The sequence below is a fragment of the Sinohyriopsis cumingii genome, chromosome 11 (genome assembly GCF_028554795.1).
Source record: "Sinohyriopsis cumingii isolate HCF-2022 chromosome 11, ASM2855479v2, whole genome shotgun sequence".
NCBI classification, from domain to species: Eukaryota; Metazoa; Mollusca; class Bivalvia; order Unionida; family Unionidae; genus Sinohyriopsis; species Sinohyriopsis cumingii.
The window spans coordinates 84,471,859-84,492,553 of record NC_142971.1 but is presented as its reverse complement, the minus strand read 5'-3'; the positions used below and the strand labels follow the sequence as shown (position 1 = coordinate 84,492,553).

The window sequence follows — 20,695 nt, the reverse complement described above, 5'->3', positions numbered from 1 at the left end:
TACATTTATAATAAGCTTTACACAGTATTTTAGCATTCTATGGCCTATTCAGCTGATGGTATATTGCCTGCATCATCTGAAAACCTACTTATCAGAATCAGGCATACTTTAACAGAAAGCATCATTGCATGAAAGTCTTTCAAATTTGTACAAATTATACTGATCTGCCATAGCTGGCCGTTAATAATTTTATTGAAAAACATTTAAAAATTCTTCCCAAGAATCGCTTGACAAAATTGGAGGACATATGATTTACTCTTTGTGTATACTTTCCATAGTTTTAAATTAAACTGAAGTAATATATTGTGGCAAACAAAAGAACTTTTCCCTTTCTAGGTCTGGTATGTTATTGAATATTTCAGCATCTTGATATACCAATACATTATCATACAAATCAAAGATAAATGTTTCCCTTTTATCCTATTCTGCAAGTATACCAAATGTCAAGTTATTGGGGAAAAGCATATTTTCACCAGAGATTTCATTGTGCTTGCTTTATATTTGTTTTTTTTTTTCTTTTACTATTGTCATAACATTATATTTTTGTTTTGATGTTGAGTCACTTATTTTGTTTCTTTTTTCTGGTTTTAGGAATTTTTTGTGAAGGAATACCTGAACTGTACTACACGAAATTTTGAAGTCTATGGTATTTTGACAAGCTTTGATGTGAAATTGAACAGCACAGCTATTTTCACAGCTGATGACACCCTATTGGGAAAAATTGCTGGTAGTAGACTGACTGGAGGATACTCTGAGCTTTTAGTTGGAACAGACAAAGGAAATGTCAAGAAGGTGAGTTGCTAACATTTCTATATTTTATATTAAATCAAAACTTCTCCATGTATAGATAGTTGTGACTTTTAAGGAATCACAGTATAGGTAATAAAAATTATGTTTTTTCATCAGTATGCCCCTTACACCAGTGTTGCCTTTGAAAATGAATTAGATTGCATTTTTTTTAAAAATAAAAAATGAAAAGCAAATAATGTTTTTCTTTTTGTTTGTTTGTAGCCATGTTCATAACACTGAGGACCAGATTAATGTGGTGTGGGTTAAAGACCTAAGAATTCGAATTCAGATGCAAAATTCATTATCTCTGACTATTCTGTATAGTCCAACAAAAGGAGGGACTCGTTGGCTGACAGTTTTGATCCAAATTGATCAGTATTCAAAGAATAGATGCCATCTGAAGTATCCATATTATTTGTCTATCCAGTCTAACTCAAAAGATATTAATCTCATGTGAAATTTAACATGTGAGCTAATCAGTATGCAAACTTTATTTAATAAGTAGTACTGATTTAAAAAAATAGAAGTAATTTTCATAAGTATTTGGATACCTTGGTTTTGTTCACAGGGATAAAGATCAGCACTGTATGTTTAAGTTATCACCAGTCTATCATTTATGCCTGTAGGCCAAACATCATTTAGTGAACACTTGGTTGGTGGTGCTTTTGTTTGGGTAGAGATTCGTCTTTAAGAACGGTTAATTGACTTAATGGTAGGTGAAATAGGTATTGCTCAAACCCATTTTACTCCAAAGACTATACAGAGGGCAGATCAGCTATTATTATAGTAAGGCCCGGGAAGGAAAATACTGGCAAAATTGTTGGCAAATACAGATCAACAAATTAGGAAACTAAAGATTTTGAATTGTGTTACGGTATGCATAGTTAAATATATTGTGTGCTTATTTTTTGTCATAGTTGTAAGTTGTAAACAACATGTTTACTTAGAAGAGTTCAAAGTCAGTCTTATTTACAGTTAGCCTAGGTTTTTTCCATTGGAAACCTTCAATGTCTATAATGTTATAGGTCATATTAACTCATTACCATATTTTGTCATTTTCGCCTGAAATGCGAGTAGGAAACACATTTTGGGGGCTATTTCTGAATACATCCTAATACATCGACTTCCAAGAGATTTTCCATTAACATTAAGCTTAGTTATGCCTAGTTGTGTTAGAAACATTGTTTTTCATATGCTGTTTTGCTTGCACATTAAAAGAAGGGTCAAAGTTGGAATTCTTTTCTTTTCTTTTTTTTTGCTTAATGGACCCATCATTTTCATATCGAGACCACTCTTTATTCCAAATGCCCATCTTATCCTACTTTTTGCAAAAGTTCGCCTGTCTATGTGCAGCTCAGACTGGTCTGCCTTAGGTCTTAGACCAAAACGTCTCAAATCTGGACACAAAATCGGATTCCGACCACGGGCAAATTTTGGTGAAAAGAAATTGAGTTAACAAAATTAGGTTTTTCCCTCTGTATTTTGTAGTGCAACTAGAACGTCTAGATTATTTGGTATCATTGTAAGCTACATCTATCTGCCTTTCTATAATACCACCCACTTCAGTGTATCATAATGACCTTGACACTACAGAGCTCGGCAGTAGGCTACTACCTCTTGATGCGTGAACACGGCGCCAGGGGTTAATAAGCTAAAGTGTCTATAGGTGGATATAAATAAGGATTTGATAAACAAATAATTCATTCCAGTTTGCAGTTGTGTCAGATATAATTCAAGAGGAATTATTTATTTAAAAACATATTAACTGGAATTACTAACATGCTTATTTACTTCTTAGATTTATATACACTACTCTGGGATTATTGTGAACTCATTTAGAGACAGTCTGGACTGCATCATTGTGCTACATCAGGACATTCAAGACTGTTGGAATTCATTTGGAATTTTCTGTGCTCTTGGACTTGAGATAGAATATTTAGGATTATTGGAATTTATTTGACAATACTGTGTCATTTGAATTTTCATTTTATGTTGTAGGGAGATAAATAGTTTATGGATTTTACATACACTGTTGGTTTCACTTCTTCCTGTTACATGTTTTAAGGTCTAGTCATACCAATATTATATTTCTCCAAAAGTCTGACTTTATTTGAAATGATTTTTCTGAAAATGACAAACAAAATTTGGAAGGACTGTTTATATGTATATGTTGCTGCTTTAATTAAAATTTGATGCCATTTTAGCAATTTTTTAACATTTATAAATCCTTTATGCTGTTGTTTGCATCTTGCACATTGTATTTTTTATAGTGCAAAATCTTGCTTTGGATTAATTACTTACACAATGCTATGAATGTAAATGATTTAGTGGGTCTGTTTAAATGTATGTAGATCAACTGGAGCCATTTTAATAAATTTTGCACTATTTTCATATTTGGGCTTTCTTTTAATGAATGCAACAGGGGCATAAGTGTTTCAGAGACAAAATCTGATTTGATTTCAACATTTGTGCCAGATATGCATCAGGCATCGTCTTCCATCAGTAACCAGGTGGAAAATATATTATATATTTTGACATCTTCACTAAACTACTAGACCAATATTAATGAAACATTGGAGAACTATGTCTCCTTTGAATACATTCCCAGATCATATAATGTTAGGAATGTTAGCCAGCTACCTTGCAAATCCACCCTACAAAAATCTTCTTTCCCTATCTATTTCAATATCTCATCTTCTCACAACCAGATGTCGCTAGTGTTTAGCTTCGCTGCTGTACAGAGCATGTCGTACAGTTCCTCTTTCGACATTACAGCCATTTTTGTGTTCCTGTGTGCCCATCTAATATTCTGTTTGCATGTATTATGCAGATTTATTGATCTACTGCATTTTGTATGCATTATTTTACAATTCTGCCAATTTGAGTGATTTTTCACCTTTTGGGACTTCATTATTTAAGATCACCATGCCGTTGTTGACCATATACAAGGTCATTTTTAGCTAGGATACCTTTGACTTTGTTTGCTTACTCCAGCCATTATGGAGCTCTTATTAGCAAAATCATAATGCTGCTTAATATTTGTGCTTTGTTAAGTTGTATTTCACGCTTTTTGGATAGAATTGTGGATTAAGTATTAACTAAGCGTTGTACATAAGTTCATAACAGGGCCCTGGGTTTCTGATATGAAACTTTCTTGTCTCCGTTAGCTACAACAGTGTTTAAGCGATTTACTAATTTCAATCCATTCCTAGTTTTCGCTTTAATTTTTTGCTGTTGCTGACATGGTCCAGCCAAATAGTTCATATGGGGATCTTAGTGATAGATCTGTCCATCTAACCATGCCATTGGCATCTTATTACTAATATATTGGAGATTTCAATAAGAAATCTGTCTGTTCAGCCAGGCCTTCAGAGCGTCTAGTACCGGTGATTGTCGGACTGTCTTATATACCACCAGTACCCAGGTTGACCACTCACCATTCACATCAGCTGGCAGTCACAGCTATGTCGGACTTTCCATTACTCACTGTCTACCCTCAAGGGAGAGCTAGTGACATTACCAAATATGACTGGCCTGAATCGTCGATGCCATCCTACCAGCTTTCAAGCTATCTTTGAAGAAATCTATCGAGTGTTAGCCATTTTGGAATGCCCTCCACCCCCATCATTGCCTTGCATTACAAAGTTAAGGCATCACTTGATTTTGGGAAGGAAGAAGAGACTAATGACTGGCTTTCAGGTTGAATTTGCAGCCAGGGTAACTCAGGGTTTTTCTCAGAAAGCCATGTTTAAGTGACTTACTCCTCTTGCTGGTATCATATGCACTCCAACGCCTTTAGTGCAGACCTTCTGGTTCTCAATGAGAATTTGGCAGCTGTCCAAATGTCAGCTCCATTGTACTACAAAGTAAATAAGAACATGGTCCATGCAATGTTTGGGCTGGTTCAGAACATCGTGGCGACATTCTCTGTGTTAGATTTGGCATCACTGGCAATCTTCCTGCTTGCTGAACAATCCAAAAATAGCTGTGCCTTGGATGCGACAGCCATGATCACTTGGGTCCTTAACTGAACAGATCCCCATAGTATTAATCTTCTTAACTGTATGTTAGGATCACAGATCAAATGACCTCAGGCTGTGTTGCTTATGTAATAAGGAGAACAGGTTATCAATCACATGGGAATCCAGCTATTGTTCCCTAGAAGGATACCCGAGTTAGAGGTCGGATGCTCAGCATCCCCTCCTATTATTTATTCTCCTAACGTAATGTGATTGGGGATTCATAGGAGAAAGCAAATTTTTAAGTAAATTATGTTCTCTGAGAATACGTATCCAGTCATATTACTTAAGAAAACCTCCCAACCACCACACCATGTGATCATATTCATTAGTATCTCACTCAGCTAAAACCTAGCGACACCTTTTGGTGTTGGGGGTGGGTCATGGGCAAGAGTTACTGCATAATGTCTGTTGAAATAGGCAGGGAGAGACAATTTTCTTCTTTTAGTAGGGCTGGATTTGCAATGTAGCAGGCTAATAATGCTGACATAGTGTGATTGGGTAAGTATTCTCAGAGAAACATAATTTATTGAAAAATTTGCTTTCTTATGTAATATTTTGCTAGTGTTATATTTTTGTTAGTTTGCAATAGCAATGAGATGAAGAGTGCAACAACCAGGTGATCAATGTTCTTCAGACATCTGTTCCAAAACTACTTAACAAACTTTGAAGGAAACAAATTGATAGATGTTCCCCAGGATATGTTTTATTAAACTTATGTTTGTTGTGGTTTCCCAAGCAGCCATGTTACTTAAATATTTTACCATTGGCAGAATGTTTTTTATAGCATGTTTTACAGAACTTGAATTGTTACTGGCTCTCTAAGAAACCTTGTGACTTCCATACAGTTGGAACAATTGGAAAATGTGTTTATGGTGTCTTCTCCTTTGGGACAGTTTTGGTCAAACTTTATAGGAATGTTTCCTTGAACATGTGTCGCCACAAACAACAACTGAAAATTTAGATGGGAAATTCCTCCCACCATTTTGGATGAAAAATGGAGATATTTTCTTAACATAGGGATGTTTTAATGAAAACATAAAGGCAGGGCTTAAACATATAATTTCCAGTTTTTTTGCATTTGCTTCCTTTTTGGTCTGATTGTTTAGAAGTTATCATAAATCCTTCAATGAAATGTTTGAGAACAGACTCTAGTCAGGTTGAGTTGTCAGTGTGTTTGCTCATAGTCATTTTGCTTCTTAGTGGAAAATTAAAGTTTGCTTCTCCTCCAGTGGTTCTTGGCAAACTTTAAGAAGCATTATAGAAATATGTTGGATGACACATTTTACCCTTGTAGAAGCTTCTCAAGTAATCATTCAGTTCCCATGGCATCTAGACACAGTTCTGATAAAAATACCAGTACTGCATGTATATCAAGTCGATGCAGGTAGAACTGCTTAAGTCTCAACTTTGAGCAAACCCAAACTCAAATTTTACATGCTGATTATTTGTAAAGTTTGATAGGATAATTGCAATAAACCAAATCAGTCCATTTTTAAACAAGATTTTACTTGAGTTTGTAGACCATGTATTCAGTGTGTTACTGGGGAATGTATGAGAGTACTCTTGCTTGCCATCTAATTCTGAAAATCCATGGAGATGTGTTTCTTATAATGAACATATTGTATTGATTCAACATTACTTATATAAACAACAGCAGCAGCAACAGTAACAATGAATAAAATAACAAGTTTAAATTCAAAGAAAGTTATAAGTTAACTTTGTTTGTTGACATTATTTACAAATTTACTTAAATCTTTGCCTTTTTGAATGAAAGCATTTGTCATATTCTGCCTTTTTCATTCTCACTCTCAATAGTACAGCCATTTTGTTCTTCTATAATCCAGATTGCTCTGTTTAACATCTGTTTGGCGGTGCAGTATGACACCTATAATGTGGACAGTGGTCAACCAGTTGAGGCCATACACCGTGGGAAAGATGTGGACTACTTTCTCACTAGCAAAAAGGTGATTATTTTCAAATCCTTGCTAATAAACCAGAAATGGTTTTAAAATTTGTTTACATTGAAACCCACCTATATGCCTCCTCCAACTCCATGTATTGATCCAGAGGAGATAATGCAAAGCTCTTTTTCATGCATGTTGTATTTTCTTGCTGTGACTGTATCTATTAACATTGGTCACAGAATAATTAAAGCTGCTACTCTGATTGAAATTTTGGTGTATCTTACCTTTGAGCCGTGTCCTGGCATCCAGTAGGCAGATTTCTAATGTTGATTCCCATGTTGTACAAACTTATATCAGTTGCGGCATAACTATAAAGTTTTATGAATTTCTACCCGGTGGTTTAGGTGATGTTATAAGGTAGAGATAGATGGACATACAGCTAAATGGCAACACACTATCTACCACTAAAGGATTTGGATGATTAGCTCACTGCTGAATGAAAAGATTGTTAGATCATCCAGACAGAAAATGATCCCACATGTTCTTCAATTTATGACTACACTATTCACACACTAGTGATAGGTGAGTGGTGGAGGCCACATTTTCATTACCTTTCTGACACTACACACAACCACATCACACATCGTTCAAATCTTGTTAAAAAAATTTATCTTGAAAATTCTGTTATTGCAACTTCTCCTTAACAGAAAGTCATATCAACATAGAGATGTCATTAGAAGATATATTATGGTGTCTAGTTGTTCCAAAGTGCAAATGATGCTAATCTGACATCAAATATGGCCACATAGTTATTTAATGATGCTAACCTGACATCAAATATGGCCACATAGTTATTTTATGATGCTAATTTGACATTAAATATGGCCACGTAGTTATTTAATGATGCTAACCTGACATCAAATATGGCCACATAGTTATTTTATGATGCTAATTTGACATTAAATGTGGCAACATGGTTATTTAATGATACTAATCTCGCCTCAAATATGGCCTCAAAGTTTTTTAATTGATGCTAATCTGACATCAAATATGGCCACATAGTTATTTAATGATGCTAACCTGACATCAGATATGGCCACATAGTTATTTAATGATGCTAATCTCACATCAAATTATGCCACAATGTTTTTAAACGATGCTAACCTGACATCAAATATGGCAACATAGTTATTTAATGATGTTAATTTGACATCAAATATGGCCACATAATTATTTGAGTATGCTAATCTGACATCAAATATGGTCACATAGTTATTTAATGATGATAATTTGACATTAAATATGGCCACATAGTTATTTAATGATGCTAATCTGACATCAAATATGGCCACATAGTTATTTAATGATGCTAATCTGACATCAAATATGGCCACATAGTTATTTAATTGTGCTAATTTGACATTAAATATGGCCACATAGTTATTTAATGATGCTAATATAACATCAAATATGGCCACATAGTTATTTAAGTGGCATCATTCTGCGTATTTGTCAGAGCTATATAAACAAAAAAGAATCGATTAAAATCTGTTCACTTTTTTATGTTTTCATGATCACAAACGTTTACAGCTAAAAGCCTGAGTCAACCTTTGACCTTAAAATCAATAATAATAATAATGATGATGATAATAATAATAATAATAATAATAATTTATTATAATAATAATAATGACATTATTTAAACAGGGTATTACTAACACAATTGACTGAAAAACTAATCAACCTTGAGGCCCTCATACAAAGGAACTTATTTATATACAAATGCACACACACACACACACACACACACACCTATACATAGTAGCATTTAGTATAGACACAATATATTTACTTTATTTCCTTTCACCAGATGGATACTCACCCATACTTATTGAACCCACATAGTCAATATACATGTAATATGCAATTAGTTACAAATAGATGGGTGGTATATTTAATGGCACCCAGAGGCATACATGAAAACAAATAAAGTTATTGTCATTCTCATTTTACCTACATCTCTGAAACCACTGGATATATTGGGTTTGGAAGAAGGAAATAGAGTGAGTATTGCCAAAATGCTGACTATCAACTTGTTTCTTGAAATGCAGCTAATTACAAAATTGACAGAACATTTATAAGCAACTGTCTTCAGAAGCTCACTGAAGTACAAGTATGCAAGCAATTACATTTGACTTGAATCTAAGGTCATTTAGGTCTGGTTTCAAAACTCCTTCACAAAAATGTGGATATCATGGTGGTCAGATTTGCAACATTCAGAACCAATTAAATATTGAAAGAAGTGTTTAAGTAGAAACTCCATGTCAGTGCCACTGTTCATGCTAAAGGAGTTATAAAAGGAAGATTTTCTAGATGGTCCCTATTTTAACATGTTGGAGATCGGATGAATACATACCTGTCATAAGACAACTTATGCTAATAACACTACATTTTACACCAGAACCTAATGACACATACATGTTTTGAAAAACACAATTTTCAATGATCTATAAAAACAAACAAAACAATAACAAACGGAACACCACTTCAATATATTCCCATAACATGTATAAACAGTAAACAATCCTGCTTAGAGTTTATGTAAAACTTTTCTTGGTGCAGTTTATGCAGTAACTTGTCATTTAGAGACCATTAAAAGGCAAAGAGGTCAGGTATAAACAACAACCAAGTCACATATCACATAATTGGCTGAAAACAGCTAGGATAATATACCATTTTCATCCAGAACCAGCTTCATGGTGGTGTAATAATAATAATAATAATAATAATAATAATGACTAAAGAATAAGCTAATTTGGTCAACTGACTAATCTTCCATTGTTGTCATAGACTAATGAGCAGAATTCACACCTGAATTAAGTGGTCTTGCATCTGATTTGCTGTACTTGTTAACACTTTAGCAAATCTGTTTCTGATAATATTTGTATAAAATGTGGTAAATAGGCTTGTATTGTCAAGATATGTAGAGATATAGATTCTGAGCAAGATTTATGTATATTAATGAAATGATCTTGCATCTATTTTGTCTGAGCTTCAACCACTTAAGAGGTGTTTCTGATCCAATATTAATCCAGCATAAGGTAAATAGGCCATTGTTATCAAGATTGGTTTAGTTACTATTGTAACTCATCAGAGAGAATAATATGGGTTGATTCACTATATCGTGTCAGAGTGCAGTTTATATACCCCTCTGTCAATGGTGATGCCAGTGCAGCTGGTATAGCTAATTGTAAGGACATGTGACTAGTATTGTCGCGACTTGTAATTGTAGCATCCAGGTTCTGAAATAAACCATTGTCTTGTAGCCGAGTGTTTTGGTACATTAAGATATATGATTTAAAGAGGAGTATTAAAAAGATTTTAAAACATTATTTATTCTGATCTACATAAACTTTGTTCTCTTTATGATGCCACAAAATTAATTTTATAAATCATAGGTAGAAATGAAATCTGGAGTGTTGACACTCCGACAGACTTCACTTCTACTGATGATTTATACAATATCATGGCAGTTCTTTGTTGTGCTTTGCAGAAATTACAGACGTCAAAAAGAAAATAAATATTACAATAGCCCATTAACTTGAGGCACTCTTAGATTAAGTAATCTACTAATGCGTAGTGATGTACTGAATTTGTTTAGTAAATTTTACTTTCAGAAACATTTTGTTCAGTATTTAATAAATACTATAAGTACTTACCAGTTCAGAATATCTTATTACCTTTTCATGTTGAAAATAATGTTTACTACTTAACCAAAATTCAGTGTCATTTATCACTGAAAACTGCACAATATAATTAAATTGTTTGGTTCATTTCCAGCTGGTGAAAGTTGCAGCAAATAACTGCTCTAAATATTCAACTTGTGATGAATGTCAAGCATCGAACAATCCACACTGTGGCTGGTGTATTCTGGAGGCAAAGTGAGTTCATATCATATATAAGATCATATTATATGTTGCTGTTTTGAGTTTGATGCCATTTTCAGCACAATATAGGCTATATATTGAGGCCAGTACAACAGGTGTAGAAAGTACGTGGGGAAAATCCCAGTAAGAAGCACTGACTTATGGGAAGCTACTGGCAAGCTTTCTTACATACCCACACTGGCTGAGTCCATTAGACTCGAACTCACATAGACAGAAGTCAGATGACAATGATCAGTAAAGGCAAGTGCTTTAGACCACTCTGCCACTTGGAGTCCCTATTATTATGTTGCAGTAATGCAGGCCATTTTACTTTTTCACTATTTTTTGTAGATATTTTGTGTATATTAGTAGCTACTGCTTGAGTATGTGAGATGCATCATTTAATAAATAAAGTATTCCCTGTTTCTCATATACATATGAGATCTGGTACATAGTATCAGCACAGTCTGAAATCTGATTGTTGTGGAGGTAGCTGGTTGACATTACTGGTTGACATTACTGGTTGACATTACTGATTGACATTTGAATATCCTATAAATGAAAATCACCCATGGAAAGACAGGTGTTAAGACTGATTTACAATTGTATATCTTTTGAAGAATAAGTCATCTTTATGTCAGTTATATATATTTGAACAACAAATGAATAATTTCAAACAGTCTTGTATATTCAATACATATGTATACGTATTTAGAAAAAGTTGATTGGCTTCTATTACATTTTTAGTTTATTTAAAGGAATCTTAAACAAACTTAGGGGTGAAACAATTAATTGATATATCTGTGATATTGATATCTTTTCCAGATTGATTCTTATGTCAGTACAAGAAGTGAATACTGAAATCGATACAAAATGATACTTACCATACACAAGTTACTTTATTCTTCATCAGTCATGAATAATTATTATTTGTTTATAAGACGGCAATAAAAGGCACATGCATTTATTAATGTCAGTAACAATGAAAAACTATTGACATCAGTCACTTGCCTTTTACAAATCAACACACACAAGGTGACTAACTCACTTGGTTTGAAATCTGACCACTCCTTTGCCAGTTCCATGCTGATTATTTGATTCCATCAGTATGCTCATCTACTGACAGCATATAATGTAAAAATTACAGTCCAGATTTGTTCTCCGTGTATGATTTAAGTACTTTACTGATCTTGTCAACTTATATTGAATATAAGGGCTATACATCTGGTGTGTCATGCAGTGAAATATGTTACATTCATTTTGATATTTGGCTATTGTTTCCTCAAGTCCAGAGTAAAACAATGACCACCATCAGAACTAACAGTACTTTATTCACTCTCCGACACACCCTAAGTACTGTCATTGAAACTGAATAGAAATAGCTATAAAGCAACAGATAAATTTTGTGACACACCCAAAGTACTGTCACTGAAAATGAATAGAAATAGCTATAAGGCAACAGATAAATGTTGTGACACACCCTAAGTACTGGCATTGAAACTGACTAGAAATAGCTATAAAGCAACAGATACATTTTGTGACACACCCTAAGTACTGGTATTGAAACTGAATACAAATAGCTATAAAGCAACAGATAAATTTTGTGACACACCCTAAGTACTGGCTTTGAAACTGAATATAAATAGCTATAAGGCAACAGATAAATGTTGTGACACACCCTAAGTACTAGCATTGAAACAATGCAAATAGCTATAAAGCAACAGATAAATTTTGTGACACATCCTAAGTATTGACTTTGAAACTGAATAGAAATAGCTGTAAAGCAACAGATATATTTTGTGACACACCATAAGTACTGGTATTGAAACTGAACATAAATAGCAATAAACCAACAGATAAAGTTTGTGGCCGGTAGATGGTATAAAAAGAACTGAAATCATACAACAGGAACATGTTTGAAATGTTTCTTTTCATGCTAATATAAGTAGTCAATGACTGAACATGCTGACATCATAAAAAAATGTTTGTACAAAGTCAGCAAAGGGGCAGTTTCCAAACCACACTGGCTTTAGTCATCTTGTTGATTTGTAAAAGAGTTGTTAGTAAACTCTTTTCCATACTTGGACTTGTTCTGCGTTGTTAGTAAACTTCAATACCTATCATACATAACTGATTCATGTGTGCTTGTGTGTGTTCTTGACACTACATGTGGCCCACCTAAAACTGTTCCAAATCCCAAATTTATGACTGCTTTTTTTACAACACAGTAGCATTTATTTAAAGGTTTGTTTTGAAGATGTATTATACAGATTATAAAAGGGAAATATTATAATTCCATCTCTGATAAAACTGTTCCATTTCACTCCATTTTGTACAAGAATTCCATTGTGCATTTAAGACCTGCCTTTGTATATACTCTTATTACATTTAGTTCATTATCATGACCATATTTTAAATGCTTCTAAATTAAAGGCTGACTATAAAATGGTTTTCATAACACTCTCTGGGTTTATGTGCTTTATTGCCTTCCCAAAATTTGAAACTGTTGTGTTATTTTACTGGATATTTTAAATAAAAATCAACACGTTTGATGCATACATGTAGTATATGTATTTTGCATGTACAAATAAGGTCAGAATATAATATTAATCTCCCAGCAGTGAGAGTCTTGTTTTGGATTTCGAGATCATTATTTTCAGGTGTTGTGAAACTGGACTATTGTAGCAGACAGGAATGAATGTTGATACGAGGTAGTTCTACATAAAGGGAGAGAATTAGTTTTCTATTATCGAGTAGTATAGGTCTCATTAATTTCAGTTTTTAAAAATAGTTTGGAGCATGTCTATTCTCACTTTCGCTCTCCTCATTAACAAAATAATCTTTAGCTTGGGTGATCTGCCTGATGCAACAAATGCAAGACAAAAAAACAGATAAATGTGAAAATTTCTATGAATGATTTTTCTTTTGCGAGAATTAAATGCTTATGGTTATACTGCATTATTCAATAAAATCCTCATTCAATAGAAAATGTATTCTGTTCACTTATCCCTGAGCACTTTGTTTATTGTCACCATAATGGTAAAGAAAACAAACCTACAGCAGAGCTGTTGTTGTGTTGTCAGGTTTTCAGTTTGCACTTGAAATGAAACATCAATGGCACACAGGTCAGTTCTTAAGTGCATGAATGCATCTTTCTTAACAACTAATAGAAATTCATTATGACAATGAACTCAACTTTCGTATATTTCTAAAACAGTACATGATCAGTTTACTTTTAGCAATAATATTTGTTTTTGTATATTCAAATAACAATTATGCTCTCTCAAAGTTTGATTACCCTTCTATGATTCTGTGATCGGATGTCAGAATGAATGGTAATTTATGTCAATATGAACTCATGCATGGGGTAACAGCTGGAACTTGTCCAATTTTGTTTCACTTTAGTCACATGTGAGCATGATGATTTTATTATCTTGTTCAAAAAATATTTCTTTCACAGCAAAAAGTAAAATCTTACCAACATTTATATAATTGTTAAAAATATAAATTGTGTGAATTGCAACAGTAATAAGGACATAAATGCATCTATAGATTCTACCGTAGAATTTAGATCAATTATGCAAAATATGATTTTGAAAAAGTTCATGAGGCTTTATGTTAGTTACATCTATACTTTAATTTTGCATCATATTTATGATTAACTGAATGATGATGGTTTTTTTATAAAAACATAAACCAATATGCAAATTGCTTGTGAAAGATATGATGCAGACAAATTCATGCTTCTCTGTCTGTTTGTCTCTCAATGAACCTCATATTTGTATTTTAGTAAGTTTTCAGGCACAGTGTCCGCCATGCCTCCACATTCCATGAGACATTTCTTGTTTCTTAGACTATTCAGAAACAATCTACATGATAGTCAACAAGCACTGAGTGGTAGTTCATCAGAAAGATACAAAATTTGTTTTGGTGAATCCGGTTTATGATGACCTCATGTTGTGTATACTTTATAGATTGTATCTGAAATTCCCTGCACATACTTTATACATTGTATCTGAAATTCCCTGCACATACTTTATACATTGTATCTGAAATTCCTTGCACATACTTTATTCGTTGTATCTGAAATTCCCTGCACATACTTTATACATTGTATCTGAAATTTCCTGCACATACGTTATACATTGTATCTGAAATTCCATGCACATACTTTATACATTGTATCTGAAATTCCATGCACATACTTTATACATTGTATCTGAAATTCCATGCACATACTTTATACATTGTATCTGAAATTCCCTGCACATACTTTATACATTGTATCTGAAATTCCCTGCACATACTTTATACATTGTATCTGAAATTCCCTGCACATACTTTATACATTGTATCTGAAATTCCATGCACATACTTTATACATTGTATCTGAAATTCCATGCACATACTTTATACATTGTATCTGAAATTCCATGCACATACTTTATATATTGTATCTGAAATTCCATGCACATGCTATATACATTGTATCTGAAATTCCCTGCACATACTATATACATTGTATCTGAAATTCCCTGCACATGCTTTATATATTGTATCTGAAATTCCCTGCACATGCTTTATACATTGTATCTGAAATTCCCAGCACATACTATATACACTGTATCTGAAATTCCCTGCACATCGTAATAGTTATCAAATTACCAAAATAATGTTTTCATCTTTTTGGGTTGAAAATTTACAGATTTTTATTTATTACTATACACCTTATCACAGTACATAAACCTCTTTTGACGGCTTTCTTAACTATTTCCAGATGTTCTACGATGAAGTCATGTTCCACAATAGAAAACGACACCTGGATTCCCACTCCAGCAAGATGTATTACACAGAAAATCGCACCAAAAGCTAGTTCTATCAATACTAATACGGTAATTCTTAGTCCTGCATATAGATATAACAGAGGTTTGTAAACATTTCCATTAGAGCTGTGACAGTACAGTTATATATATATATATATATATATATATATATATATATATATATATATATATATATATATATATATATATATATATATGTATGTATGTGTGTGTGTGTGTGTGTGTGTGTGTGTTTTGCTATATAACTTTTTCCACCTCAGTCTGGGGCCGCGAGTGGCCGAGTGGTCTAAAGCACTCACCGTTCCGGATCACTGCCATCTCACCTTACATGGGTTCGAGTCCAAGGCTCGGCTAGCGTGGGTACGTGGGAAAGCCTGCCAGTAGCTTCTCGAGGGTCGGTGTTCCTTCCCTGGGTTTTCCAGGGTTCTTCCTCCACCAGTTATACTGACCACCATGTATAGCCTATCTAGTGCTGAAAAATGGCGTTAAACCCTACAACAACAACAACAACAACAACCATCTCAGTCTGGTTATCTCATACCAGCCATCTCAGCCATGGTGTCTATGCACTAGGGACTACTTTATCAAGGGACACAACCATTGTTGTCTTCTGTTTGGCCTAATGGAGTTTATTTTCTGATCAAACAAATGCTGACACTTGGGGAAATTTACCAAACTAGTTTTTGGAGGGAAGAAACAAATAACTTACAAAAATAAGATTTAAATATTAAAAAACCGATAAAGAGAAAACAAAAGAAAATGGACTACAAGCTAACAAACATCTTGACTCTTAAAGGTAGGAAAGAAAAATTATAAATGTGCCTCAGTTGAATCAAACATGTACCTGCAAACCATTAATAACAAACAATGCAATTACCAGCCAGAAGGAATCATTTATCTGTCCACACGTTATTCCACAAGCAGATTTCCCTGTAGCATATCCTTCCACCACGAATAGCAACAATTGCCATATTTCCAAGACAGAAAATATAAATTTTCCAAGAAACCATGACCTTGATTAGATCCGCACATAGTTATTCGATAGGGTCTGTATTTGGAGGGTGTTTCATACACGTGGGTAATGTATGCAATCAATATTAATTACAACATCAGTATGTCACAAACAGTTTCACCTCCTCCAAAGAAAAGAAGGGTTATATATGATAGTGACACAATTTCTAATTACCCATGAACAATCAAATCACTGTCACTCATGCTACATGTAACTCATCGTTATGGCCCATATAAAACTGTGTACCCAGTATCGTTTCATTATATACATTACTGTAGAACATTTCTAAATTAGAACTGATGAAAATGAAACATTTTCTTGGAATAAATATTCATTATTTATTGTTCATTTCTAATAACATCCTTATATTAAATGTGATAACACCTCAATACTATCAAACATTTTATGTTATCTTTTTTTGGGTCATGTGTAAAAATTGTGTACTTTGGATGGAACTGTCACACAACAGCCCTCATTAACATCTAGGTATTAATGTGCCACATGTAAACATTTACATGTGAACTATATTGTGAAAGTTAATAATTCTATTCACTTTCAAGGAAATTATTGAGTGAGAAAAACAATCTACATTGAGGTTTGCAGAGCGACTGGCCTCGTTGGGAGACAAAAAATGTATCCCCTTGACTGGGATTTCCTTGTCTCTGTGCAACCCCCCACAGCATAGATTATATATATATATATATATATATATATATATATATATATATATATATATATATATATATATATATATATATATATATATATATATATATATATATATATATATTTACCCCACCCCAAGATGGGGCATATAAATGTTAACCATGTCAATCATGCATGTCCCATTACATCATGTCCTTTGAGAACTTTTTACTCTTGCTTAATAACTTTGTTTTAACCTGCATGGATTTAAACCAGATTTGATATATGGCTTTACATCAGGAATTTTCAAAAACGATTTATTGGATGGATGCCCCCATTTTGACATAATTGTGCTCTTCCATTGCACCATATTGGATGGATGCCCCCTTTTTGACATAATTGTGCCCTTCCATTGTATCATATTGGATGGGTGCCCCCATTTTGACATAATTGTGCCTTTCTGTTGCAACATATTGGATGGATGCCCCCTTTTTGACATAATTGTGCCCTTCCATTGCATCATATTGGATGGATGCCCCCATTTTGACTTAATTGTGCTCTTCCATTGCATCATATTGGATGGATGCCCCCATTTTGACATAATTGTGCCCTTCGATTGCATCATATTGGATGGATGCCTCCATTTTGACTTAATTGTGCTCATCCATTGCATCATATTGGATGGATGACCCCATTTTGACATAATTGTGTCCTTCCATTGTATCATATTGGATGGATGCCCCCATTTTGACATAATTGTGCCTTTCCATTGCATCGTATTGGTGGAGGCTTACTTGTGATGACATGCATCTAGTCATGACAATTCTAATTGTATCATCACCTTGCATATACGTACACAATATGCCAAAATATGATAATGTACCTTCAGGTGATTAGAAAAAATGGTCGACTGATTGTTTTATGAGATTAATTGCTTTTTCAGATAGAGGAAAATACGAATTTATAGACTAATTGAATTTTTAAAAAATATTACCATTATTTGTCGAAAGGGAATACATATAAGTTGTATACACATCAAGGAAGGTTGACCAGCATTTTTTAAAACTCACTAGCCCAAAGGCCAAGCAAATTTCTGACATGGTCTATTGAGTGTATCATGCATAGTATTTTCACAGTGCATGATCCATCATCCATGGTCCCTTCACAATTTGTATGTACTACTTCTTAAAAACCACTCAGCAGTATTTGACCAAATTAGAGGGAATATACAGTATAGACCTAATTAGAGGGAATATGCAATATATACCTATTTAGAGGTAATATACAGTATGTACCTAATTAGAGGGAATATACCGTATATACCTAATTAGACGGAACATGCAGTATATACCTAATTAGAAGGAATATACAGTATATACCTAATTAGAGGGACTATACAGTATATATTTAATTAGAGGGACTATATTAAAAATAGAGAAAAATTTAAGTGATAGTTTCTGAAAAACCACAGAATTTGTCAAAATTTGGAAGAAAAAATCGTTATCTGAAGTTCTTTCATATTTGTTCAAATGGTGCCATTCTGCCATCAGATATTACTAAAATCATAAATATCTTTAGGCAACTTCTCAAAAACCATTCAACTGAATTTGACCAAATATGAAGTAAATCAGGTACCTCACAGTGCCTGGTAATGTATATACTTGAAGAGGGAGCTTATGAGTTATGATTTGGGCTGAAGTCCCAAGAGTTAGGGAGAAATCAGACATCAGACTTTTCCATTTATTTGTGCATTTCAGTTTTTTTATGGTCAGGATGGTTCCTGGGATTAGCATAAATTCATTGAGCAGATGGTGGTGATGGGTGCATTCTGTTCCATCTGTATGTCTTTCAGGGTCGCCAGTGGCTGAATATATAAGCTGAATAAGTTGTAGAATCTTTGCTGAACCACAAATGTAATGACTCAACAAAATATAGCCACATATGGTTAAGAAGTGACCCCCATCATTTCTTTTAGTTTTTATCATTCTAAGAGATAAACAAGGCTATTTTATAAATAAGCACAATTTCTTTAATATGGTTAGAAACATTAGCTTTTACATACACGTCTAAAATGTTTGTTAAAGCTTGTCACATTTTAATCACGCATGCTTAATTCCAATGAACAAACATGACTGTAAAGGTCTAAAACTATAGCTTGAAGTTGGTTCACGTAAGGAGCATGCTCAAAGGGGTGATTCCATTCCAATGTTTTTCAATTTAGTTAGCATCTTTATACTTTGATGGTCTATGAACATATCAAATGTTGACACTGCTTGATAACTGTATTGAGCATGAGGCAGCTGGTCACGTGTTTGGTGGAATGATGACATTATCCAAACTGACAGGGATCTAAGTTGATTTTTATCACTCTTTTGCCACTTTATAAAACCATGGTAATAAGAAAGTAATTGATGTTGCACCTTTATGCACAGTGCATTAAGGTAGAGATCTTTTTGATGTGGAGTGTAAGTGATTTATCTTGACATGTATTTAATTTGTGATCACACTAGTGGTAGTACTGTTTTTACCAATGAAGCAATTGTCATTTACTCTCCTGATAGTTTTGTTCTTTTCTTATTCTCTATTTGAGATATTTGTTGAGGTTAATTCACGAAATAAAATACCTACAAATAAGCAAATTCTGATTGCCAAAACCACAAATTTAAGTACCTATGAAATATCTTTTATTTTCAAAGTCACGAAAATTGAGACCAACAAAAATAAATAATAAATGATACTAATGTAGTTGCTTTTCTTCCCACCTCACAAGCAACAAACAGCATTAATATGGCAGCAAACTTCAATGTTACAAGCACAGGGTCTTGCTACAATAAAATTTGTACATGGATATAGGGATTGGGTTGTCCAAAAATGGTCATAATATTGTTATTGGCATTGGTCCATTTACCGGTATCCATTTACTGAAAGTCTCAATCAAAGGGAGGTCCCCCAAATCCAACACCTAATTTTCCAGTTTTCAGATTTTTGGTAAACTCGATGCTGGAGAAATCCAGCAGGGAGAGACCTTGGGAAAGAATTGTGAAATGCTGATTGTTTAAACAACTAGTTTGCAGAGAAAGTGATCATGTGTAAATCTGGTCTAGGAGAAACAAAATCATTAATACACTATATAACAATCACTTCTCGAAGCATTTCTTTCTCCTCTACAGTTTCAATATATGTGTTATTTGCATTCACAAGCTGTTACATGTCAAATAGGTTGTGAATGCAAATAACACATATATTGAAGGGATGCAACAATATTTCTGGGCCAGTCATTATAATTTACTAGGCCACTCACACTATTAAGTCAATTAGAAAAGCACAACACTGAGTGGAGATTTTTTCATATTCTTATGTCATGTATTTAGGTTTGAATAAACAGTAACACAAGAAAGAGTGAAAACAACAAGCTTTGAAAAATGTAACAAATAATTTATTTCCCTAGAAAAATACTGTAAAATGAAAAATAAGAACCTATGGTTTTAAGAATCAAATCCAAAAATAATCTAAGAATAATCTACGAATAAAATTTTAGAAGTCCTAATAATGA

General features: G+C 33.6%; 2 protein-coding genes across 2 annotated transcripts in view; both read left to right on the top strand.

Moving 5' to 3' along the window:
- Positions 1-20,695, top strand: part of LOC149788886 (plexin-B-like) — a 446,804-nt gene that overhangs the window by 68,406 nt on the left and 357,703 nt on the right. The window lies entirely within an intron of this gene.
- LOC149788888 (hepatocyte growth factor receptor-like) overlaps positions 1-20,695 on the top strand; it is a 219,804-nt gene that overhangs the window by 2,501 nt on the left and 196,608 nt on the right. Inside the window, exons 2-5 of the mRNA XM_089973562.1 lie at positions 592-792; positions 6,656-6,775; positions 10,556-10,656; positions 15,419-15,533. Of these exons, the coding sequence (XP_089829688.1) occupies positions 592-792; positions 6,656-6,775; positions 10,556-10,656; positions 15,419-15,533 (537 nt within the window). The remainder of the gene's footprint in view (positions 1-591; positions 793-6,655; positions 6,776-10,555; positions 10,657-15,418; positions 15,534-20,695) is intronic.